Source organism: Oreochromis niloticus, linkage group LG7 (assembly GCF_001858045.2).
Source record: "Oreochromis niloticus isolate F11D_XX linkage group LG7, O_niloticus_UMD_NMBU, whole genome shotgun sequence".
In the NCBI taxonomy this organism is placed as follows: domain Eukaryota; kingdom Metazoa; phylum Chordata; class Actinopteri; order Cichliformes; family Cichlidae; genus Oreochromis; species Oreochromis niloticus.
The window spans coordinates 37,926,886-37,951,804 of NC_031972.2; the positions used below are offsets into that span (position 1 = coordinate 37,926,886).

At 45.4% G+C, this 24,919-nt stretch overlaps 3 protein-coding genes across 5 annotated transcripts; 2 read left to right on the forward strand and 1 right to left on the reverse strand.

The window, feature by feature from the left end:
• Nucleotides 1–1,977: 1,977 nt before the first annotated feature.
• On the reverse strand, nt 1,978–8,436 carry actr1b (actin related protein 1B). Its single transcript, XM_003453634.5, has 11 exons — nt 8,218–8,436; nt 6,531–6,595; nt 6,367–6,442; nt 5,492–5,617; nt 5,266–5,390; nt 3,810–4,026; nt 3,640–3,732; nt 3,384–3,558; nt 3,249–3,310; nt 2,895–2,935; nt 1,978–2,798 (listed from the first exon to the last, which is right to left on the reverse strand). Exons 1-11 carry the CDS (start codon nt 8,263–8,265, stop codon nt 2,696–2,698), a joined length of 1,131 nt encoding a protein of 376 aa, XP_003453682.1. The 5' UTR covers nt 8,266–8,436; the 3' UTR covers nt 1,978–2,695.
• Nucleotides 8,437–8,893: 457 nt separating this feature from the next.
• LOC100707568 (E3 ubiquitin-protein ligase MARCH5) lies at nt 8,894–12,613 on the forward strand. Of its 2 annotated transcripts, none has more exons than XM_003453609.5 (7): nt 8,894–8,984; nt 10,190–10,259; nt 10,677–10,876; nt 11,065–11,195; nt 11,261–11,432; nt 11,857–12,023; nt 12,142–12,613. In XM_003453609.5, exons 2-7 carry the CDS (start codon nt 10,237–10,239, stop codon nt 12,283–12,285), a joined length of 837 nt encoding a protein of 278 aa, XP_003453657.1. In that variant the 5' UTR covers nt 8,894–8,984; nt 10,190–10,236; the 3' UTR covers nt 12,286–12,613. The 2 variants fall into 2 exon arrangements, with proteins under 2 accessions (XP_003453657.1, XP_019216998.1); XM_019361453.2 differs by lacking the exon at nt 8,894–8,984 and adding an exon at nt 9,003–9,027.
• An 804-nt stretch (nt 12,614–13,417) lies between these two features.
• On the forward strand, nt 13,418–19,215 carry LOC100691938 (BTB/POZ domain-containing protein KCTD9). Of its 2 annotated transcripts, XM_019361454.2 has the most exons (12): nt 13,422–13,607; nt 13,742–13,863; nt 14,165–14,208; nt 14,505–14,598; nt 14,967–15,025; nt 15,095–15,223; nt 15,297–15,364; nt 15,441–15,536; nt 15,814–15,963; nt 16,305–16,410; nt 16,509–16,642; nt 17,272–19,215. In XM_019361454.2, the coding sequence occupies exons 1-12, from the start codon at nt 13,560–13,562 to the stop codon at nt 17,386–17,388; spliced, it is 1,167 nt and encodes a 388-aa protein (XP_019216999.1). In that variant the 5' UTR covers nt 13,422–13,559; the 3' UTR covers nt 17,389–19,215. The 2 variants fall into 2 exon arrangements, with proteins under 2 accessions (XP_025764674.1, XP_019216999.1); XM_025908889.1 differs by having other exon boundaries at nt 13,418–13,607; nt 14,967–15,223.
• The last annotated feature ends 5,704 nt before the right edge of the window (nt 19,216–24,919 follow it).

The window sequence follows — 24,919 nt, forward strand, 5'->3', positions numbered from 1 at the left end:
CAATGTTAGCCTTTTCTGCAGCTATAGGGCATATATGGTCTCACTCTTGGCTGGAAGCAGTGCTTAAACAATGGAAAAAACACAAACTTTGTCCAAAAACCTCTCATGTTTAACTGTTTTCCACTTTTTCTTTGGTCATTTTAGCCTTTTTGGCCAGGGTGAAGGGAGTATCTGCCATCAAACAAGAAGACAGCCGCATGTAACTACGACGGTGTTTGCTAGTTCACCTTACATGCATTAATGTAATAACGTGGTTAGCCTACTCAACGTTAATTACACACGAACAACATGAAGCTACTCACGCAGAGGAGAACGGCGACTGCTGCCATCATCATCCGTCATCATTTCTGCTAGGCTAACAGGGCTAGGGGCCAGGACTCTCCTCTTCGGGTTTTTGGGGGATGTTGCTAACTCCGGTCCGATAACAGGCACCACACCCGCAGTAGATGTGCTCGTGTGAGGTCTCGCAGCAAGCTATCAAACACGGTGCATTTCTCGGCTTTAAAAAAAACCCCGCTATGCGTTGCCAGGTGTTTCATCAGATTTGAGGTGTTACCTCCTTTGACAGTATCACAGTATCAGCTTAAAGCACTTGTTGCAGGCTGCTGAGTTTGCATCTTTTGTTGTGAAGTACAGCCAGACTTTTGATCGCTTTGCCTTGGGCATTTTTAATCTGTAGCTCTGCTCTAAAAGAAGTACGTACCTGGCCCCGCCTACTATCCTCGGAAACGTAAAATGATTGGCTAGAATTGGCTCAGGAAAAAAAAAAGCACCGAAATAAAGCACCGAAATGTGCCTGCTTTTCGGTCTGGTTACTACCGTTTCACCGGACACCGGTACCCATCCCTAGTACCCCATGTGTACACCTCTATTCTTCTGTGTACTCCTTTGTTCTCCTCTTTCTCCTGTGTTGTCCTCTGTACTCTTGGACAAAGTTTGTGTTTTTTCCATTGTTTAAGCACTGCTTCCAGCCAAGAGTGAGACCATATATGCCCTATAGCTGCAGAAAAGGCTAACATTGTTATCTTTTTACAAAAAAAACCAGCTGAACATGAGAGGTTTTTGGACCAATTTTGTGTTCTCCATTCTTTAAGCACCGGTTTGAGCACCGGTTTGAGCACCGTTTAAGCACCGGCACCGTTTCAAAAGTACCGGTTTGGCACCGGTATCGGATAAAACCTAAACGATACCCATCCCTACTAGTGACACAGCTATGTTAGCATAATATAAACACAGTGAAGCTGGAGGATGAATGCTAACTTTTTTCCACTTGATAAAGGTTAACACCAGGGTTCCCGATGGTTAGGGACAAATGCAACTGCATGGCAGGATGCTGTAAACGGACCAAACTTCAGTCAGGAGAACAACTGAGATAATCCATCCACAATACGAGGTTAGTCATTAATATACTGCTGCATGAATGCTGCTGAATTCTTCTCCCACTGAAAAAGCTACGCCCAGATGAACAGAATCAACTTTTGGAGATACTGCTGCATGGGCTGAGGTGTAGTTACATCATAAGGTTTTAAAAAACTGAGCTTTAAAATGATTAGCAGTAATAAAAACCAAGACAGGCCAACATACTTTATGAACTACTTTAAAATCTGTTACGTTTATTGTTATTAATAATTATTCATGATGAATTACGTTGTAATAAATCACTTAATGAAGACTTGATCGTGACTTACTTTATAATACATGATAATGGCTTTATATTATTTTGAATTAATTTATGATTAAACTCTTTGTAAATGTGTTATCATAGATTACTCTAATTTATGATTAAATATTTTATGACGAATGACTATAATAATAAATTTGATGAATTAATAGATTACTTGTAGGTGAATTAATTTATGATGATTTTATGATGGATTATTTCATGAAAAATTAATTTATAATAAATTACCATGATGACGACTTTGTAATGAAATATTTCATGATAAAATTAATTCTAAAGCAAAGAAAAAAACTGAGTGAAGCTTTTCCCAAATTTTGTTTTAATCTGTCAGCTCGGACAAAAAGCCGACATAAAGACATTGCTGAACATTTTCCTCCGCACACAAACACGTGATGCCATGTTCACCTAAAAAACATTTCATTGGTAATGAAGATCATGAGCGGCGGCGATAAATGAACCGTGCTGACAGAATACATGTGCAGATCAGATCTATAATACAGTTTAATAGCACAGAGCTTCATGTCAGAGAGAAGCTACAAACAGACATGAAATCAAATCTGAACATCAGCAAACAAAACATTCAGGTTTATGATGTCATCATGCCTCACAGGCTTCAGTGTGGAGCTCAGAGCATCCACAGCACCACCCGCAACCTCCAGCACGCCCCACAGCCCTGTGTGTGCGCGCATGTCTGTGTGTGAGTGTATGTGTGTCTGTGTGTGCGCATGCATGTGTGTGTGGGCGTGTGTGTGTCACGTTCAGAGCGTGCTGTCACCGCCACCTGACAGCAGGAAGAACATGGAGGGGAGGGGGACAGAGGAGGTAAATATGGAGTCGAGCACACATAAAGGTGTGTGTGTGTGCAGGTTGAGGAGCAGGAGGCCAACGGTGGGTTAGAAGCAGGAGGATGTAGGTAGGAGGAGGAGAGGGAGGAAGGACCCACTGATGTCAGGGAGCCTTTAGCGTTTGATGGTGGGGGGGGAGCAATGAGGACAGTTCTGAGGGGGCATTGGCCTAGAAGGTCTTCCTGTGGATGGCACGCGCTCTGTCTTCTTCATATTCCCGCTTCGACACCCACATCTTCTTAAAGGTGTCCAACGACGCCAAGATGGAGCCACTGCATCAGGAAGTGAGGTCAGAGAGAGGACCATTTAGAGAGGAGCGCCACAAAGACACACAGTGACACACAGCGACACACAATCAAAAGACTTACCCGATCCACGTGGAGTACAGCCTCTCCTGGGGGGCCGAGATCTGCCAAAGAGAAACCACAGGTCACTGACACCTCCTACTGAGACATCCTCACTCACACCTCCTAACTGACATCTCCTCACTGAGTCCTCCTCTCCAGGACTTCCTCACAGTTTACAAAGCATTTTGTTTTCTTTGTGAATACATAAATATATTTCTTTGAAATGTATTCATGTCTGCTCTCCTCCTCCTCCCGAGCATTTTCATGAGAAACAGGCTCGGCATGCCTCTGTGCTGCGTGTACTTCAGTGTCACTGACAGTGAGCAGGAGAAGGAGGCCAGAGGTTACTGTGGGCGTGTCCCAGTCAGAGCTTACCTTGATCTTCACGTCTTTGGGTGCAAGCTTCTTTACTTCAGTCAGTAACCGTTCGCCGAAGCCTGAGTGAGGACAGTACAGTGTTATTCGCCACTGCGAACAGGAAGTTTTACGGACTGCGGCGCGTGCACCGACCTTTGATGAGCGTGGAGCCGCCACACAGCACAATGGTGGAGAACAGCGTGCGCCGCAGGTCCATGTCGGACTTCTGGATGGCGTAGGCCAGGACTTCATGGATGCCCGAGCTCTCGTCTCCGATCAGGTCGGGTCTGAACAGCAGCTCCGGGGCACGGAACCTAGCGGGGCCGATCTGAAAACGGCAAGGTCACATGTCAGGGGGATGGGGAGGAGCGCTACACGGGAACCACCAATTAGTAGGAACAGGACTTACGTTTAAAGTGCTTCCGTCGGGGAGGACGTACTGAGCCTTCTCGGTCTCTAAGGTCTCATCCTTCTGAGGGTTCAGGGAGAGGTAGCAGGCTCTCTGCAGGGACATGAGAACATCAGAAACTCACACAACACTTGACTCACGTTTCAGCTCCGCCGCCACTGTCGCCTCACCTCTTTAATGGTGCGAACGACCTCAAACTCAGCTGACGTGTTGAAGTTGTATCCTTCCTTACGCAGCAGCAGCCGCAGGTACCGCGACACGTCTCTCCCAGCGATGTCCACACGCATGATAGAGTGTGGGATGGCGAAGCCTTCGTATATGGGCACTACGTGGGTCACGCCGTCGCCGGAGTCCAGCACTACGCCGGTGGTGCGGCCTGTGGCGTACCTGTAGGAAAACGGAGGCCATCACGGTTATGATAGAGACTCAGCAAATGTCTTCTAGCCTGCTCTGATTCTGTGTGGTGAACAGACACGAAGACGACGCAACATGCATCACATGCACTTTTCTCTAACTTAGAGAGACAATTAAAATGTCATCAACACACAGACACAACAGGAGAACCATCAAAACCCCATCAGGTCCAGTCATGTTAACATCAGGACGGTTCTCAGCCCAGCAACACGTTAAACTCAGGCTTCACATGTTTAATAATTGACCCTCTGCGTCCTCCTGCACAGACTCTGTTCCGGGGTTGGCACATACCGAGCATGTTTTTCAGATCTGAACATCTTTTGGGGAAAATTTGATCTCACAATGCGCACCGTGAAAAAACAAAACAAAAACAGAGTTGACATGAAGCAATGATGAGCTGGTACTGGCATCTCTGAACAAGAAAAGGAAGAAACAGATTCTGATTTATATGCAGGCAGCAGCAGGAGGATTTCCTGTTGTGATCCAGGGTCAAAGCTTTGGCCATGTTTCATGTCAGTGGGCAGTTTGAGCTCCTTGGCAGAGTTGAGACAACACCTGAGGAGGCAGCAGCAGCTAGTTGTGACGTCAAACTGGATTATTTACTGTTTTGACGTAGCGTAGATTCAGTACCAGTTTACACTTTGAGCTACAAGCGTACTTGTTGCCAAATGCAGCGATCCGTTTGGTCAAAAATCTGAAATGTCGAGCATGGTCCAAGCTTCTGAATGTCACACATTCATTCTGTGAAGTTCGACAGCTGCTTTAAGAACAGAAACACTCATGCTGATTTTACTTGCCCAGTGTGCGAAGGCCTTCCATCACAGAGAGGCTCAGATCATAATGTGACCCAAAGTCACATCTGATTGGTTCAAAGCACACAAAGACTCAGTGAGCTGTCACAGACGGCAGTCAGGGTCCTCCCCTTTAAATGAGGAACACACCTACAATCAGCACAGAACCCTGTGTGTGTGTGTGTGTGTGTGTGTGTGTGTGTGTGTGAAAGAGAGAGCTTGCAGTGACTCAGGGTAATTTAGGGCCTATACTGCCACCTTGTGTATGAGCCATGCAACTGCAGCGAGTCTTCAGTGAGCCCTCGTGTGTGTTTAACACCTTTAACTGTTTCTTGAGCAAACATGAGGCTGAGGTTCACGCAGGCCTCAGCTCGATGCCGAGTCAGCAACAGGAGGACACAAACAGGAAGTGAGTTCTTACAGGCTGAGCACGGCCTGCATGGAGATGAAGAGTGCCGGCACGTTGAAAGTCTCGAAGAACACTTCAGCTGCCTTCTCCCTGTTCTTGCTCGGGTTCAGAGGAGCCTCTGTGAGCAGCACAGGATGCTGGGAAAGGTTAAAAAAAAACACACACACAAAAAACCACAGGGTTAGCGGCACCGCGACAAGCTCGTGTGTGGACGTGACAGAGGCGGAGAGGAGCTCACCTCCTCGGAGAATGTCTGCAGCTGCTCCTTGGAGTAAACGTACTGCCAGATCCGCTCCATGTCATTCCAGTCGGTCACGATGCCGTGCTCCATCGGGTACCGCACCGACAGCAGGCCCCTGTGCTCCTGATGGGAGGAGGAGGGGGAGGAGGAGAGTTTATTATTCCCTGAAAATGTGATACAGTCACATGCTTTGATCTGATGGAAAAAAGAGAGCTGCAGATGCTGTGAGAAGGTCATGTGACAATTATCTGAAAAAAAAAAAAAACAACCCCAAAAAAAAACAAAAACAAAAAAACCCAACCCTGTTTTCAAAACAAGAAACTTTGACCCCGCAGGGCGATAACTTCCTGTTCCTCCTCCAGTTAGAGCAGAGCTGCTGGACCTTCTGAAGCTGCTAGAGATGAGCAGCTCAAGCATGGCCACGCATCACATCCTTCATCACCTTCAATCGCCATCATAAGGTACTAAATACATGACGTTTACGTGCTTTCACACATTAAAAACGTTTCGGTAAAGATGACGCTGCCTCACCAAGGTCTGCAAACTCAGGCTTGATTAGCTCAGCGCAGAGCTCTGCACCAACCTCAGCAGGAACAATAAAGAGTCGACTTTAAAGGAGCATTTTTGATGAAGGTGTGGCCCATTGAAGCTCCACACAATAACACAATAAACACCACAACAACATCAACAATAATGATAATAAAAATGATAATGATGATAATAATAATTACAATGATGATATGACGATGATGATAATAATAATAATAATAATACTAACAATAATAATAATAATAAAGATAACAGCATCATAAGAGGGCAGTGAGTGTCAGCAGGGCAGTGGTTTAACCTGCAGTGAGGAGGAGCAGCAGTACCTCGGCTTTGGGTCCGATGAAGAGGTCTCCCTCCAGGGCTCCCGCCATCACGCGCACATGCTTCGGACGCCCGACGCTGCATATGAAACACACAGAGCACTGAGAGAGTGAGCTGCACACTTGGTTAAAGAGCAACAGAGATCCTGGAGTCTCCGTTAACTTACTAGTTGGGGAAGCAGTATTTGGGGATCTGGTCTCCCGCAAAGCCGGCCTTGATGACCCCCGACCCCTGCAGGGAAAAGAAAGATGACGTTTGAGCATCACAGGGTTAAAGAAGCTGAGAGGTCATGAGATGCCGCCCGAGGCTGGCGGCAGTCACAGCTCCTCTGCTTCAACAGACACTTTGTCCTCCAAGTAAAAAAAAGTTGTTTCTGCTGCACAAAGCTTTCAGTTCCCGCTGTGAGTGAGCGAACAGGAAGGAGCACCAGACGCCAAACCCCGATGACGGCAGCTTCATTATCCCAAAGATCTGAAACCATGTCTCACAAAGAGCTGAGAGAAGCTCAGCGGTCTGAAGCTCGATACCAAAATCATCTCAATGAAGTAAAACCTGAGTAAAGACAACCAAGTAAAATCTGTGAAACGTACCAACGCTGAAATAAACTGAACTGAAAACTGTTCATTAAACGCACCAACTATCAGCTTCACTCTGATTACTGTTTCAGTCTTGAGCTTTGACCTACTGATTCGTGTTTCTGAACTCTTCATCAGCGCACTCTCACACCGACACATGCACATGAAACCTTATTTTAACTTTTAGAAGCCAAATAATCCCTGCAGGTGGAAGGTGGGAGTTGGAGCTCGTCCCACCATTGAACTCACACCCGGTGGAGTTTAGGCACCTGATTAGGTTTGGTTTGAAATACAACAGCTGCCAAAGCATTGCCTTCCTGGTTGCCACCTTCCCGCTTCTTGTAGACAAAATACGCCAAGTTCGAGTGAGTCTGAGTAAGTGACTGTAAACTTGCTCTCTTTGTACAACCTACAGGTCTGTGAGGCTCCTCCTTTAATGGCCCGAGGAGGGGGTCCTCCCTAGATTCACAGAATCAGCCCAAGATAAGAAACCTGTCAGCACATCTCTGAACCTGAAACACACTAAACTGAGACTCCTGCTCACAGGTTATTCAGTCTCTGTGTTTGTAAACAACGCTCAGAGCGCCTCAGCTGGCTTCCTGAGATCATCCAATGAGAAAACAAGAGGTTTAAAGTGACAGGAGCTGAAACATCTTTGCTCAGACTGATGGCCTGAGCGGGTGGAGAAGCATGGATGGAACATAAACTGGATTCATTACGTTTAAATCAGACACAGCTCCAGCTGAGAGCTGCACGTCACAGGGCACGTCACTGAGAAATGAGAAATATAGTCAGGTTTTTACTTTCACTGATGGAATGAAGGTTAGCTCTGTGTGATGATGAAGGGTTATTGACAGTGTCACGGCCATGCTAACATGCTAGCAGCCGTCTGCTGTACTGCATGTGGGGCTTCAGGGTGACTCCCGCATCCTGTCTGCCGGTTATTTAGCAGCAGAGCCGGGTGGGGGAGTGAGTTGATGCCGCTACAGCACCACGGACAGCTAACACGCCCCGGATCCGGCTCCACTAACCGGCTGCTGCCCGGAGCTAGCAGCGGATCCGGCTAGCGGCTAACGCGGCTGAGAGCTGCAGAAGTGAGCCGGCCAGAGGAGCCGAGCTGACAGCATCATAGAGGGAACACCTGAGAGGAAAGAGGAACCCCGCTGCACCACCAGGAAAGGTGAGCACCGACCTATTAGCTCCGACACAATAGCGGCAGGCTAACGGTTAGCCCGCGGCCTCGGGCTGGGTGTGGATGAATGACATCATCATACTTACATTATCGATCACCACCGGCTGGTTAGCTAAAATGTCATAGGACTCCATGACCGCACGTGCGCTTCAGGTGTGTTTCTATCGATCCGCGTGAGTCTTCGTTCCCGTTTAGTGTTTTAATCATGTAAAAATCAGCGCCGGTTAGCCGCTCCGCTCTACGCCTGTCGACTCTCCTCTGCCGCTGCTGCTGCCGCCCCGACCACAACAACCACAGCATCGCGGCGGGCTCACGGTGCAGACAGCCAATCAAGCTCCAGAGATCCTGACTGGCAGCACGGAGAGCTAATCAGCATGTCTGTACGCTGTCAACGAGCGGCAGCGTTTCTGCTGGTGTGCTGGCAGATCACAGTTAACTATCACATTTATCTAATAATGCCATTAAAGCGCTTTACTACACAGAGGTTTTTTTCAGCAGTGTTTTCTAACGATAATATCAGCTAAAAATTATTTTATTTAATCTTCATTTACAAACATTTACATTTTAATAGTCGGTAAAAAGGATGACAGTGAATTCACCGAAAGTGACAACTTAAAAAATAAAAACTTTATGTTGCTCGTAATAAAAAAAAGTCCAGTAGTTGCACTAAGAGTCGCAAATGCAGCTTTAAATACGTTTTCCGGGTACCCTCAACGCATTACCAGTGTCACGGGATCCAGCCAATCAGAAAGCTAGAAAAAAGCCAAAGTGGGCGGGTCTACGGGGCCTGGGGAGTGATAAAAACACAGCTGAGACTAGGCTCGAGCAGGTGGGAGCGGTAAGCATTTCACAGGTGAGTGGTGGGTTTACAGCAGTGGTACGCGCTGTTTTAACAGGTAAGCTTGGTAGAGGTGCTGTCTTGTTCGAGCGCGATGTCTAGGTTAGTAGCTAATGTGCTGTTAGCTTAATGATAAAAACTCTTAAGTGTCTTTATGTTCCTAGAGAGTTCAGGTTTAATGAAACAAACGTGTGACGGCTGCTTCCGGTGTGATATAGTCGTAACTCACCCCCCCGATCTCTGTTTACAAAGTAAAGTTTGAATTTAGAAAACTGCTTTAAAACGAGTTTTGGAGAGTGAGGAGGGGGAGGAGTGTGGCGGTGGTACTGCTGGCTGAATGAGTGCTCAGACAGTGGAAATGTGATTGAGCACAGGTGTGATGCTCCGACGGACCTCCAAGGGTTGCTGGTTCGGATCCCTGTCAGAAATCTGGGCACTCGTTGACCCACATCCTGCTGTTAGCTTAGCCGCAGTCCGAGGCTAAGGGGCTCAATTAATGAAAATCCGCGTTAAATCATGAGCTTTTATCTCACCTGCTAATATAAATGTCCGGACGGCTAGTTTTATTTTGAAGGTTCACTGCTGTCACTTTTTTTAAACATCAGGCATTATTTTGAGCGTGCATTCTCCGTGTCGGTTCTCTTTTTGGTTTTATTGCATTTTATTTTCTAATGTACTCGCTACCACCTCACTGGCACGTTTAATATAGATGGATGGATAGATGGATATGCTTTTTTGTGTGTGTGGGTTTTGAACTCTGATTGGAGTTTGCCTGATCAGAGTTCTTGATTAGAGCAGGTTTTCAATCTGTGCTGCTTCATTGATGGTTTGTCTTTGGAAATGTTAAAGGTTTATGTTACGCTGCCTCCTCCCTCCACTTTTCTTTATTTTAATTCTTTTACATTAAGGGTCTTCACCTTTTTCCCCTGATGTTTTAAACTGTTTAACAGGTTAAAGAAGTTTATTCCAACCAATTTCAATTAGATGCAGGTTAAATGAATGTTAGCAGGTTTGAGTGTTTCTGTAGAATTGTCTGTTTCTCTCCTGCGTCATTAAAATGATGCTGAAGTTTAAATCTTTTGACAATCGCAGCCTTTTCTTTAAATTGAGGTGTGGTGTTTTTTTTTTGTTTTTTTTTGTTTTTGTTTTTGTTTTTGTTTTTGTTTTGGGTTCCTTAATTTTCCCTGATCTGTTTAATGATGTCACCTTTAACTCTCCAGACTGAGAGTAGCAGCCTGCTGTGGTTCAGAATCTGCCTGGTAACATCATGGCTCTGCAGCCATCTGAAAAGTAAGATTTATCCTCAGGATGAACTTTATTTTAATTCCACAAAGCTGAAAGAAGTTAAAATAAACTTTTCACTTATTTTATGTGTATGCAGATGTTTGAGTAACTGAATCTTTCAGGTCGTTGAAATTATTAAGGTGCTGATTTAATTCTAAATTTTAATATATTTTTATTTTCCTCTAGAATAGTTATGAAGACATTTTTGTGAAATTTTAACTTTTTCTAATTTATATTTATGCTGCTGCTCGGCTCATTTTCAGGCTAAACTCTTTCGTGTGTGTGGTGACTCTGGGTAATTTATGGGCTACACTGCCGTCTTGTGTATAAGCCGTGCAGCTGCAGTGAGGCATTGTGTTTTAACACCTTTTAACTGTTTCATGAGCGAACTTGAAGCTGAGGTTCATGCATGTCTCATTTCAGGCACTGCTGGGTGTGTTTCGCCACAGAGTGGGATGACCCCAGTGCTGAGTGGCTGAGTCCCTGCAGGTGCAGAGGAAGCACTAAGTGGGTGCACCTGATCTGCTTGCAGTACTGGCTGGACACGAGACTGAGGGTGAGCCAGCAGCCAATCAGATGTCAGCTGTGTGAGGTGGCGTACTCTGTCATCTTCCCGCAGATGGGTGAGTGTCAGCTTACTGAGGGTCCTATCATAGGTCCTCAGAGGTGGGGTGGAGCTCTCTACTGCCCATTCAGGCAAAGGGAGAAACTGAACACATGGTGTTCAACAGGTGTAGGAAGGGTGGCGTGTCCTGTCAGTGGAGGACACGTAGTGGGTTAACGTTGATCGTGGGTTCTCGTCGCTCCTCAGGCCCACTGGTGGACTCTCTGCGAGTGGTGGACAGAACGTTGACGGCCATCGGTCCATACGGGACCCTTGGGTTGCTGGTTGGGACGGCGTACTGGACAGCTCTGAGCTACGGCGCCGTGACGGTCGTGCAGGTACAGAGGGAATGTCTTGTAAGAGCCTCACATTGGCGGCGTCCTCACCACCTCATGTTCTGCAGGTTATGGGACGGGCAAATGGTATGACAGCAATGCAGGGAGCCAGCCCTGTGCTCCTGCTCTCCGGCCTCCCCGCCATCCCCGTACTGCTCATTCTCGGGAAGACCGTCCGCTGGAATGACTGCGTCATGAAGCTGTGGCAGAAATGCTGCTACGAACCAAAGCTGCCACCAGGTACACACACACCCAGAATATGTCGCAGTGCAGATGCATGAGCAGTTTCACTTAGTTAAATGTTTTAAGACCTTTTATATTCTTTCAGGTGTCTATTTAACTCATGAATTTATATTCTTTATGGTATAAAATGTCCTTGTCATTCACTGCTTATAAATAAAACTGAAAAGTTGTGCCATGTTTGCTCCCGTGGTAGCAAACGTGGCACAAAAATGACCTTATAAAATCCGTTAAGGTTTGCTGTAAAGAGCAGGTGCAGTACTGCAGGCCGTCAGAGGGGGTACTGTGCTGTTGTTCCTGTCCTAGTTTAGACATCTGTCGCTGCAACGTCAGTGTTACCGTTTTTGTCCCTGCTCGCTATCATGAGGAATTGCTCTAATGTCAGATCTTGTTGTTTAAAGGAGAGTCTGCCCCTCCCCCACAGATAACCGGTGGTACCTGCCCCCGATTCCTGTGGATGAGCCCAGAGGGAAGCGTCAGTTCCTGACCTCCAGGATGCTTTGCGGCGCACTCATGTTTCCCTCCATTGCTGTTCTAACTGGGCGGCTACTGTTCCCATCTGTGACCTCTCACCTGCAGCGTGCCTTGCTGGTAAATGTACTCTGATCTCTGATTGGAGAATGTGATGTGCTCTGTAACATAGCTTTGAGGTTATTGGTTGGCTGAGAAGCCGGTGGTACTGACTGGTTTACTGGTCTCTGCCCCACAGGGTGGCAGTGCCTACATCCTTCTCAAAGGTGTGCTGAAGGTGTACTTCACACAGCAGCTGTTCATCATGCACGCCGGCAGACGCATCCTCAACTATGGCGACGTACAGAGAGCAGAGTGCCACAGGCATGGCAGCGGCAATTAGAAACGGAGCTGATGGTGCAAAATTGTTGGGGGGTTTTTTTTTTTTTTTTTTTTTTTTAAACTGAATCCTGGAGGAGTTTAAACTGTATTTACCAGACAATGTGAACACTGACACTGCGTCTTGCCTCACTCTGATCAAATGATCTGCAATGCGACCTCAAGCTGAACCTGCTCACGATGTTATGAAGCCCAGTGGGTGAGAATCAGACTGTAACAGGACTATGGTGTTTCTGGTTTATTTAAACTAGCTGATTGCTCTGACTGCAGTCTGTCAGCAGCTCCGTATGGATTATTTTTAATAAAGCGTTTTTTAAATAAAAAAATAAAAAAATCAGGCATGTCTGTCTTTATTCACACAGCCTCTGATTTATTGACAGTTATAATGGAAACCTCCACTCAGTAATATTACATGTACAACTTTAAAGAGCTGGTGTGCTTCAAATTGACCCTTTCAAAACTTTAACGTGACACTTGAAAGTACTGCGTTCGGGGGGGTGGCCTCGCAGCCTACCTGAGTGTTGTGGTTGACAACATCCATCCCTCTTTGGCCTCAGTGACCCATCTTCTGATTTCACTGAGCTCACATCTCAAACATGACGGGGAGTTAGCTGCACTCAGACAGGCTCCAGTCACATTTTTACTGTTGGCATGGAGGCAGCTGACACATCTGCAGCTGTGTCACGATGTCATGTTGATGTCAACCAGTTTCCAGCAGCATGCTGAAGAATTAAAGTTGCACAGAAGTCCAAACCAGTACCAGCAAAGTGTCTGGTGGTTTGGTTTTTTGTTTTTTTTGGGGGGGGGTTGGGTTTCCCACCCCCTCTGCTTTAATTTTGAAATTGTATGTCTGCATTGCTTTTATTTTAATCATTTGATACATTTCTAATTGTTTTGCTTTTTCATGTTCCGTTATTTGCTTCACTTTTTTCTATTTTATTCTAAATATGTTCACTTCAATTTTTTAATATTTTTGATAGTTGGATATTTTTCCTTTTCCTATATTTCATGTGATTTTTTTTTTTTTTTTTTCTTTTTCTTTAAGATAAAATATTTATTTTAATAATGGTCCCTCAGTCCGTGATTCTTTACGGAAGCTGGCGGGCCCCGCCCCTGTTCACTAATTGGCTGTTAGTCTCCAGTCTAGCCCGCTGATTGGCTCGCTGGGTGTCTGAGCGGATTGTGGAAGAGGAAGGGGAGAGCGCTTGTTGCTGTGGCCGAAGGAGCGCCTTTTCCGGGCAGAAGCGGGAGAGGCCGGTCCGGCTGAAGCTGTCCGCTATGAGGAGAGTCACGCTGTTCGTTAACGGCACGTGCACGAACGGAAAGGTAAGCTATAACGGTGAGGCGGGAATCGGTGTGCTGGCGAGGACAAAAATGGCCTGTTCCTGCTCCAGCACGCTCCCGGCGGGCACCCGCGCGGGCGGAAACGGTAACGGTGCGTTTTGTCCGCCCGCGCGCAGGTGGTGGCCGTGTACGGATCCCTGGAGGACCTGCTGTGTGTGGCCGGCTCCAAGCTGGGCATTCGAGCCTCCAACGTGTACAACGGGAACGGCGGCCTCATCGACGACATCGCGCTGATCAGGTGAGGGGCGTGTCCAGGTGTAACAGTGAATCCACGGTACTGCAGAGGCGTTCAAGGTGTTTCCACCTGTGAGCAGGTGAAATGTTCCTGTGGAGGGCAAAAAGTGACAATAAAAACCGGGCACATAGATATAATTACTTTGTAATTTTAGATCATTTTTATGATTCTACACTTTTATTTAAACCTTATTTTTCTGTTTATTTTAATATGCAAGTATATGGCTGACGTTTTTGTTTTTTAAATTTATTTACTTTTTTGGAGACAGCCCCACCCTCACTGTGTTTTCTGTTTGTGTGTGCAGAGACGATGACGTGCTCTACGTTTCTGAGGGAGACTCATTTGAAGGTGAGTGTGATGACCTACAGCAGAGGGGTCAGAGGTGTGCTGCTGGGGTTTTTTTTTTTTTTTTTTTTGACTCTCAGCTCAGTGTGCAGAAGTTCCTGCACATGCTCTGAACTTGTTTTGTTTTGGGGTTCTTTTCTTTTCTACTCTGGCATCCAAATGATGTCCCTAATCTGACACGGAAGCCCCACCCACCTTTTGTGCAGACTTCCTGTTTTTAATGTTGATGTCTGCTGGTAAAAGAGCTGATTGGACTCATGTTTATTGTACTAATGCTACCTGTGCACTCACCTATGCAGATCCGCAGGATGACCCGAGAGGCCCTGATAAGGATCAGACTCACACTGATTGGCTGACTCTCAACGTCGGTGGGCGCTGCTTTACGACGACGAGGTAAGCGTGACCGTCGCCACAGCAGGTTTTACACTGTGATTTAAATCGGTGGTTTTTCTTTTCGTGATGACCTTAATGATCAGTCTTTAATGACGCTCAGCTGTCAAAGTCAAAACAAAGGTCAGAGTTGGAGGTGCTGCAATGTGCAGAGTGACATGCTGGGGCCGCTGTTGTCCCCCAGCAACGCAGAATATCCAGATTATTCTGTCCCTCACCTGAAGGCTGCTGATGGTGATCAGAGGCTGCTGATCAGCTTGTCCTGAGTTTTATTACAAATTTCATGATTTTGTTTTTGTGAAGCTGAACCTCCTTGACATGGAGGGTTAAAGATCATTGTTAATATTTGTCGTGTGTGTTTGCTTGCTCAGGAGCACGTTAGTCAGTAAGGAGCCGGAGAGTATGCTGGCCCACATGTTCAGAGAGAAAGGTGAGCACAGCTTCACGTCAGCAGGAGGTGGTGCATGTGCAGCGTGCTTTAATAATGTGCACGTTTCAGACGTGTGGGCAAACAAGCGTGACCGTCAGGGCGCGTACCTGATCGACCGCAGCCCGGACTACTTTGAGCCCATCCTGAACTACCTGCGGCATGGACAGCTCATCATCAATGAGGGGATCAACCCCCTCGGTACGCCACATACATTCACAGCGCCCACTCAGGCCACAGAGACAGCCTGCTAACCATGTTCTTACCTGTGCAGGTGTGCTGGAAGAAGCTCGCTTCTTTGGGATCGAGCAGCTCGCCGAACAGCTGGAGGCCCTCATAAAGGTAGGGGGTGGGGTGTGTGTGTGTGTGTGTGTGTGTGTGTGTGTGTGCTCTGCTGTGATTGATATTTTGTGTTCAGTCCTCTCAGCCTCCTGACGATCACTCACCTTTGACCCGGAAAGAGTTCATCAGGTTCCTGTTGGCCACGACCACAAAGTCCGAGCTGCGCTGTCAGGTGAGCACTGTGTGTCTGTGTACCTGGTTGTCATGGTAACAACAGCATTAGCTGAAATTAACCCCTGGGAACCAAACAGTCCCTCTTTCAATTGGCCATCCTGCCTTTTCCTGTGTTCAGTCGAGTTAACACTCCCTACCTGCTGGTTACCCACAGCAGCTACCTGACAGGTGAGGGGGCGTGATCACCTGTGCTCTGATTATCTTGGCTCAGTCAGGTATTTGAAGACACCACATGTAACTTGGGTAACAGTGGGCGCTCTGTGGTTTTGTTTCAGGGTCTGAACTTCACCGGTGCCGACCTGTCTCGTCTGGACCTGCGTTACATCAACTTTAAGATGGCCAACCTGAGAGGAACCAACCTGACCCACGCTAACCTGAGCGGGGCCAACCTGGAGCGAGCCGACCTGTCCGCGGCCTGCCTTGACGTAAGTCGCCGCCCACAATCACCTAATCGTCGTGTACAATAACTCTGAGCCCTCATAGTTTCAACAGCCCAGCAGATCTCCACAGGTCTGTTAGAAACTAAACCCAGATCAGTTTAATTTTCACAATCTGATGATTGAACCTGGTGACTGAGCATCTGAGTGATCATCTGTCACAGTCTGAATGACCTGCAGCACTTTGACTTTGACACTTGTTTCTGATCACCCCGAGTGCATCCTGGGTTCAGGTTCAGATCGGCAGGTGGAACAGGTGTCTGCTGTATCTGGCTGTGATTCCTCTGTCTCAGACTCTCGTGTGTGTGTGTGTGTGTGTGTGTGTGTAGGGCGCCAACCTGCAGGGCGTGAAGATGTTGTGCACCAACGCTGAAGGAGCGTCGTTGCGAGGCTGCAACTTTGAGGATCCTGCAGGAGTCAAGGCCAACCTGGAGGGTGAAGTAGCCAATCACAAACTATCTTTAGATAAACGCACCGACACTGGTTGTCGTGGAGAGCGAGAGAGATATATTTGTGTGTGTGTGTTGGGTCAGGGGCCAACCTGAAGGGCGTGGACATGGAGGGAAGTCAGATGACGGGCATCAACCTGAGAGTCGCCACGCTGAAGAATGCCAAATTGAAGAACTGTAACCTGCGGGGGGCAACTCTGGCTGGGACTGACCTCGAGGTCCGTACAGACATGCACATACACACTCACACGTGAGGCTGGAGTTCAAAACAGATCTGACCTGTGTGTCCTGTTCACATGCTTGATAAATGTCTCGCTTCCTAAACGCATCACACTGTGCAAGTGCCTGTGCCAAGCTTAATCAGATGTATTTCCTGTGCGGGAAGACTGACTGAGCCATGGACTCGTGCTCGGTTCAAATGCTGAAGATGTGCTTTAATCTGACCTGTAACATTAAAAAGCTGATGACACAGCTTGAGTCAAACACGATCACTTCCATTCTCTTCTGATCTCTGTCCAGGGCATGCCAGGCGGGGTATGCCCTGGACAGGTCGCCAGTCTAACACAGAGAGACAGACAACCATTGACATCTATGGGCAATTTATAATCACCAGTTAACCTAACCCCACTAACTGCACACCTTTGGACTGTGGGAGGAAGCCGGAGTCCCTGGAGAGAACCCACACAGCATGACTAATATAATTTAATTGGCTCCATTTATTCAACTTAAGAAATCTTCAGGAGGAGGTGAAGACCCAAACGCATAAAAACCTCAACGAGCTCCACAAATGCACGGGCTGTTCATGTCCGTGATGCTTGCAGGTTCATTTTCTCTCTTGTTCCTGCAGAACTGTGACCTGTCCGGCTGCGACCTTCAGGAGGCGAACCTGCGGGGCTCCAACGTGAAGGGTGCCATCTTTGAGGAGATGCTTACGCCTCTACACATGTCTCAGAGCGTGCGGTGAACCCGTTTTCCATAACCATGTACACTCAGTGCCACACCGACCAATGAATGCCAAACTTTTTTTTTTTTTTTTCTCTACTCTCGACCCAAAAAAGTGGGTGAGCCACAAAATTAAAACCTGCTGTTCCTACCCTGAACCTTCTTCACAGGTGGGGGCTCCTGTGTTCTGCTTTAACCTCTTTAAACCCAGTTTGGGCTCTTTGTTATTCTCTTAGATGCTGCTGAGCAGTTTGTGTTGTTGTGGGAGACTGCTGCCACCGGGCGTGCCATGCTTGGCTTACTGTGATTCTTTGTCGAGTGGTCCGTGTCAGAAGCGTCCACCTGAACACCAGGACCCGTTGGATCACAGTGAGATGTTCGGTGTCTTGCAGAGGCTTTAATGTTGTGGCTGCTCATAACGTCAGCTGTATTTCAGCGTTTTCAGACACATCTGAAGTTCTGATGCCTGCAGTATTTCTGGGTTGTTGTTGTGTGTGGGGTTTTTTTTTTGTGTGTTTTTTTTTTTGTTTTTGTGTGGGTGTTTTTTTTTTTTTTTTTTTTTTTTTTTTTTTTTTGTAAATGTAACGCAGGTTTGTGGTTGAGGCTTGTATATTTTAAAGGGGACCTATTCTTTGCATCCCTGACAGTTCATAAAAAAACCATCACAAACTAGGCCTCAGTGCAGCTCCTGAGCTCTGTGATGTCCCTCAAGGATCTACTCTTGGTCCTCTTATTTTTCATTATACCTGCTTCCTGTTAGGACTTATGTTTAGAAAGCATAATATTTTTTTCTCATCGTTATGGAGCTCGTACCCTGTTTTATTTTGCATATGACCAAAAATGCCCAGCAGTCACTTTAATGCTCTGTAAAAGGATTAAAGAAAAAAAAGGCTGAAGTATTTTTAGACTGATGATTGGGAGTGTCAAAGGGAACCACAGCAATCCTGTCAGTGATTGAATTAGATTAAAGCAGGTCAACGGAAAAACGAAGGATCGACCTGTGAACTAATTTTTCTGCAGCTTTACAGATGTTAAAGTTTTCTCTGGTTTAAGGCCAGCTTGTGGTGGAAACTCTGAGGCATGTTGTTTTCCATTAAAATCTCAGGCCTTGGTCATCTGAATTATTTTGGGATGAACTTATTATTTTGTAGGGTATTTCTTTTACTGTGTAGGCTTAGTTCACACCACAAACCTTTAATCCATGCTTCTCTTTTGACCTCGCTGCTAAGAAGTGTCTTAATATTATTAGATAATCTTTTGTTTTGGTCTTCTTTTTTTTTTTTTTTTTTTTTTTAGCTTCCCCCACTTTAAGCCAACTTTAATCTGATTGGCTGTCCCCTCTCTGTGACATACAGAGCCATAAGTAGAAAAAACTAAGATGAACTAAGTGATTCGATCAGCACATTATCAGAAACTTACATTTAACATGAAACTCTGCTCTGGAACAGGAAGTGATGCACGACAGGAAGTGAGGAAGAGCAGAGCAGGTCCTCTTTAAAATCAATGAGCATTTCTCTGTATCATGTACATGCAAACAAAATTTCATTTGAAAGAGTTTCATGGAAGAAAAATGATGAGTGAGAAGTCAATCCTGCTCACCCCCGTTTGTGTGGAGCTGGGACCAGCTTTACCTCCCTCATGTTACCTCTGAGCGGCTGATTTCCCGTCGTTGTGAGAGGTGCAGCAGGCTGAAATAAACTGGAATGAGCCTTTAATAAGAAGCAGAAACGGGTGTTGTAATAAAACAGTAATGTCAGTGTTTCTGAGATTTTAGTGACTGTCAGGAGTGAGGCAAGGCGTCTCCTCTGCTCTTCATCCTGTTTAATAAATCTGTTGTTTCTTAAGTTTATCACCCGCTGTGTGTTTATTGGACCAGAACTGAAATGTCTGAATGTTTCTATCTGCATGAACCAAATCAGTGATTACAGGTTCCTGTTTTCTTATTTCTGTTTATTCCTATTTACTTTGGTTTTTCTTTAACTTTGATGTTAGGTTATTCTCAGAAATATTGCACCTTAATGTCGTCAGCAGAGTCTGAAAGCATGCAGGATAAATCTCAGACCTGTCTGATGCTCCTGCCTCACCCTTGTGCCAGCTGACATCGATGAACACATTCAGGATTCACACATACAAAAACAAAACCACACGATTTAAATGGCTCTTCAGTTTCTCCCTGAAGGGAGGCAGGATGTAGTCGGCTCTGTTTGTTAGCAGTCTGGTTTCTGCGGTTATTATCACATCATGTGTGATTGCAGACACTAGTAAGAGCTGGAGCTGATTTCATTTTTGATTAGGTTGGCTAAGCATTTGACCATTGTTTCAAAGTTCACCTTGAAAAAACTTCCAAGAAACCACATTGAGTAATATATCATATGAAAGGGCATGGAGAGAGCTGAACAGCACACCTTATTTTTTTTTATTTTTTTTTTAAATGTGTTTTTACAGCTTGTAGGAGCCAAAGATTTCAGCCAATGTGCTCCTGTCATATGTGTACAGATAATAAAATACACAGGTTAGCATGTAATCAGTGATTAAGTAAACTCTTTAGTTTCTACTGAATCATCTCTCAACTTCCCAGCAGTGTGTTAGTCCTTGGGGTACATCCCTGGTTTAAAACACTTTTTCAGTACAACATAATGATTTATATACAACACTAGATTTCCATAGTGTGCTGATATCAACACAAATGAAACATGAACACTGATGTCATCAGGCTGACCTCAGCATGTTATAATTAAAACAAAACTAGTATAGCTGTTTTTGGGTGAACCCAGCGAGAAAGGACTTAATTGGCTGTCAGGTGGCAAAGGAGCAAAGTTTTTAGTAGAGACTCAACAAGCACAAACTTAGAAAATCATCATCTTATCTGTTAAAAGAAGAACGAGCCAGGAGAGGGCAGCAGTCTGTGGTCTCCACTTGCTGAACCTTTCTCTTCTGCCTCCACAGCCCACACAAGTGTGATTGTAGAAAAAGCCTTTGACAAAGTCAGCTTGTCCTTCCTTTTCGCAGCTCTTTTTGCTGCTCTTTGGAAAGTAATTCAACCAAAAAACTCTCCAAACTGAATAGATTAATTTTACGGTATCTGTTTACCCATCTCCAAAAAGACTTTCAGCTGTCCTCAGAATCTGATTTTTGGACACAGATTTGTAAATATACAAATGTAATCACAAAAAACAAATGTACACCCCTTTCAGTTGAAATCCTGCACAGAACTCGTATCACAGGACGGATAAAATGGGCTTCTCTGATTCTGATATTTGCACTCAATGTTCTCAAAAAACCACACATATTTCTTGCACTATGGATCTGCTCACCTGTTCAGCATTTTTGGTGTGAAATTACTCAAACACATCCCATAATGAGTCCCATTATCTCCTCATTTGTGTTTACTGACAAAACCTCGGTCATCCAACCAAAAAAGCTAAACCCACACTCGCCAAACTAGCCATTGCTGAGAAAATAATACCTATTAATTAGAAAAATAAACAGTCCTTTAGCATTAATGATTGGTTGAATCTCCTAATTGAGCTCCTGTCCGTGCAAAGAGGGTCTGCCTCTGTTATTGAACCATGGTCTCAATTCATTAACTCATTAGACGTAACTGTAGTATCTTGATTTTGCCTGAGATTGAATTGGACATGAGTAATTTTCCTTTCTGTTAATATTCTAATCACTGACTGGATTTATATAAATGTACTAATTACATTATCATCACTGATATTATTGATATGAATGGATTGTTCTGTGTTATTAACTCTTCCATTCTGGAAGGATTTTTCAGGAAGGATTTTTCTTCTTGCAGGCAGCGACTGATCTCTTGAGGGGTCCCGGGATGAGTTAGTAGGATTTCCTATTGGTTTTGTTTTTGGGGGGCCTTTATGTTCCAATGGAGGCTGTATGGTTGACCGCTACTACCTAGCCTGTGGGGGTGCTTGGACTAGCAGTTTTAGTGGAGGAGCTGAGCTCCACGCTGCTCGACCTGAAGATGTGGCCTGTGATGTTTGCAGTGGGAGGAAACTTAAAGCCACCAGGGTCTGTGGGGCCTCCTGCTGTGAGAAACACCTCCAACCTCACTATGACTCTCAGACTTTCAAAACGCCAAAACTTGTTGAAGCTTCTGTTCTGATCTGCTCTCATCGCGATGAGGTGATGAAGATTTTCTATCATGCTGTTTACATTTGTATTTGTGTATCTTATATTAAACAATGAATCAGTGAGATGAACGACATCTTTGGGTGTAGATAACACGAGTCAGGCCTGTGATGGTAACAGAGGTGATTACAGGTTTGAGCTGCAGCGCTCAGAAGAGCCAAAACTTCATGTTTACCCTTAAAATTTTGGGGCAACTGTCATTCTCAGCAGGTGAAACTCAGTGTTTTGCTGCATGTATGAAGTGAACGGAGTTACTTTAAACCAGTTTAGTGTGTCTCAGTGTCATACCTTCTGAGTTTGTAAGACATTTGAGTGAAATCAAATGTGTGTTTTTTATATTTTGAGTAAATTCTTCTTTATAGTTTTGTACTCCTTTAATATTCTGGGAAATGTAAATATGTTTTAAAACAAACAGTGATGACGTATGATTACTGGACAATTTTAAAAGTGCTGCTGGATGTAAAACCTCAGTTTGCCTGCAGAGGGCACCATCACCACCCTGAGTGATGATTTACTGTGAGTAAAAGATTTAAAGAGTCACAGGTTGGTGGTGTTCTTGTTGTCCTGCATGAACGTGATTATGAGCTGAGCAGCAGTTTGTTGGTTCATTTTTAAGTTTTCAGCAGGTCATAAAAAACAGCGAATTCAGTTTCCTCAGAAGAAGAAAAAGAAATTAGGAAAAGTTTATGGAAACAATGTTTTTGTGGCCTTTTGTTTTTTTTAGCCAAAACCTGAAATGAACTCCACACCAAAAAAGTGCTGAGTCACCAACAAAGTTTATTCTGGTCATCTGGACTTTAAGTGGGAGAAACGTTCCATCGTCAATCACTTCTTCAGTTTCAGCTGACTGCAGGTTTCCCCAACCTTATAAACATTGCACTGAAACTAGCACGACTCACAATAAATGGGCTGTGAGGCTAGTTTATGGTCATTAATATCCAAATTATCATGACCACTAATCAAAGCCCACTGATCAATGTCCATGAGTACCAGTCACAGAGAGTTGGGGAATGGCTGCAATCACAGCATTATAAGATGGCGAAAGATGTACCCTTAGGCCCCCTCCTTGATTCAGAGATGGAAACTGACCTCATTGTTCATCAGTGGTGCTAGTTTCAGTCATTATGCAAATGTACTGTTTATAAGGTTGGAACCCTGCAGTCAGCTGAAACTGAAGAAGTCACCTGTATGACTGAGCATGTATCAAGACGATTGTTCCTGAGTAATAAGAGTGCAGCTGTGAGTTTGTAAAAATGCAGGTGTGTACTGTTGCTACAGAAAACCACAGTAACCACACTGAAATCTCCATCCTGGAAGTTCTTCAACAGGAAGTCTTTCAAAGAGCAGCACGATCTGCAGACATCATCACGTCTTCCTTCTGATCTGTTCCCAATTGTTCCCATCCCAGCCTCAGAGACGCAGATTTGGCGTGATTGATGACCTCCTTGGATGAGGTTTATTCACTTGAGAACTTGAGTTGTTTCAATTGCTTCCTTCCCCTTTTAGTTCGGTGTGATCTGTTTTAAAACAGCTGATGAGTCAATCACTCAGTCCATTCAAACTGTGGACTTTGAAGCTAAAAGCTGGTCACCACTCCAGGCTCGGGTTTAAGTAGGTAACCCTCAGATGGATCTACCACCACCTCATCTGTCAGTCAGCGGTAGACTTCAGCACTGCTGGTAGATGCTTGTGGTACGATTGTTTGTTTCACCTGTCGTTGTTACTTGTCTGTATTCGAAGGTCTCTGATCGTAAGTCAGGATTTAACTGCATGGGATGGAATTTCAGGACTGCTGACGGCTGGTTTCATAGGCCACCAGTTCTGCTCAGCAACGGTTGCTCACAGTGGGTGTGGATGGCCTCCTGTACTCCTCTCAGACCACGTCTTCTCATCTCAGACTTCTTCTTCTTCCCTCCATCTTTACAGGCTGTGGTCTTCACAAAGACAAACTTAGCTCAGGGGAAATGTTTAAGATCAGTGAGTGAATGTCACTTTTAGTGTGTAATGTAGAAAAAATCACTGCTTAAAGCTGAGCAAGATAATCTAAGATATTAAAAAAGGACTCCTGACCCGACCCAGCAGCGTCCTGTTGATGCCTGTTTCAGGATCTGGTTTCTGTCTGTGGTCTGTTCCTGTAAACAGGAGGTCCTCAGAAAACAGTGTGAGCCCGCTGGAACCAGAATATGATGATGTTGATGATGATGATGATGATGATGGAGGAGGCGTTTCTCAGCGTTGCTGCATCTCCTCATTCTCGTCCAACCATATCGGACAATGTTTAGATGGGGAAATTAGGCTGGGGGTGGAGGAGCTTGATTGGTGGTTTGTGGTTAAGAGACAATAGCATTGTGTCCAATCAGACTTCAGTGCACATGTGTAAACCACAGGTTACAAACAAACGCAGTGCTTCCTCTTCTTGTTTGAGTCGTTTTTGGATGAACCGTGGAGCTCCGGGTCAGGAGGTTGGGGCGGGTGGAGGCATCAGTGCAGAGGGTCTCACAGTGTAAAGGCTTCACTTTGAATTCAAACTGTGGACTGACGTCATGATGTGGATCCATGCGCTCCTGTTGCAATGCATCAGAGGAAGCTGTGGGTGTTTCCACAGAGACAGAGCTGTTTTTTGTTTGGATGGTCAGCTCTAAGGAGGGGAGAAAATGCTTGGCGTGGGTGGAAGTGTTTGAGTTTGAACGCTGTGAGCAGAGCAATGGGTTCCTGTCACGTTTCTGTAGGTCCACCGCCTTCATCAGGAAGGGGCTGAACATGACCGACAGTCACATGATGTGACTGACTGCTCACTGAGCTTTCAGCAGGGCTGGGGTTAAAGAGCGACAACATTCACGACTGCTCGCTGCAGGTGTGTCGCTCAGGGTCTGCAGATGTTGCACATTTGCCACCTGCCCTCACACATCACTTCACACATCTGTGTGATCCTTCAAGACATGATCGATACCAAATTTCCCCTGCTTGTTATTCTGAGTGATGTCATCTACATCCCTGATTTACATCACTGTGTGTGTGTGTGTGTGTGTGTGTGTGTGTGTGTGAGATGACAGCAGCCCACTCAGATATGAACTCAATATAACGTGAGTCAACGCCACATGTGTTGCCGTGACATCAGTGGAACAACAACATGTCAGTGTTCCTTTTTACCTCCTTCTACTTCTTTGCTGTTGTTTTCATCAAGTTTCCTTCTTTGGTGTCTCTTTTAAACCAGTTTGTCGTAATTTTTGTGGACTTTTTAATGTTTTTCATCTCTTTGAATCTCTTTGGTCACTTTGGCTGGTACACATCTACAAATCAAATGTGTTTCTAAGACCAAAACAAAGTGAATGTCAACTTCACAAAAAGCACTCCAAATCGAGCAGCATATGTTCGTTTAGCGCTGCCAAAAGTTCTGAGAG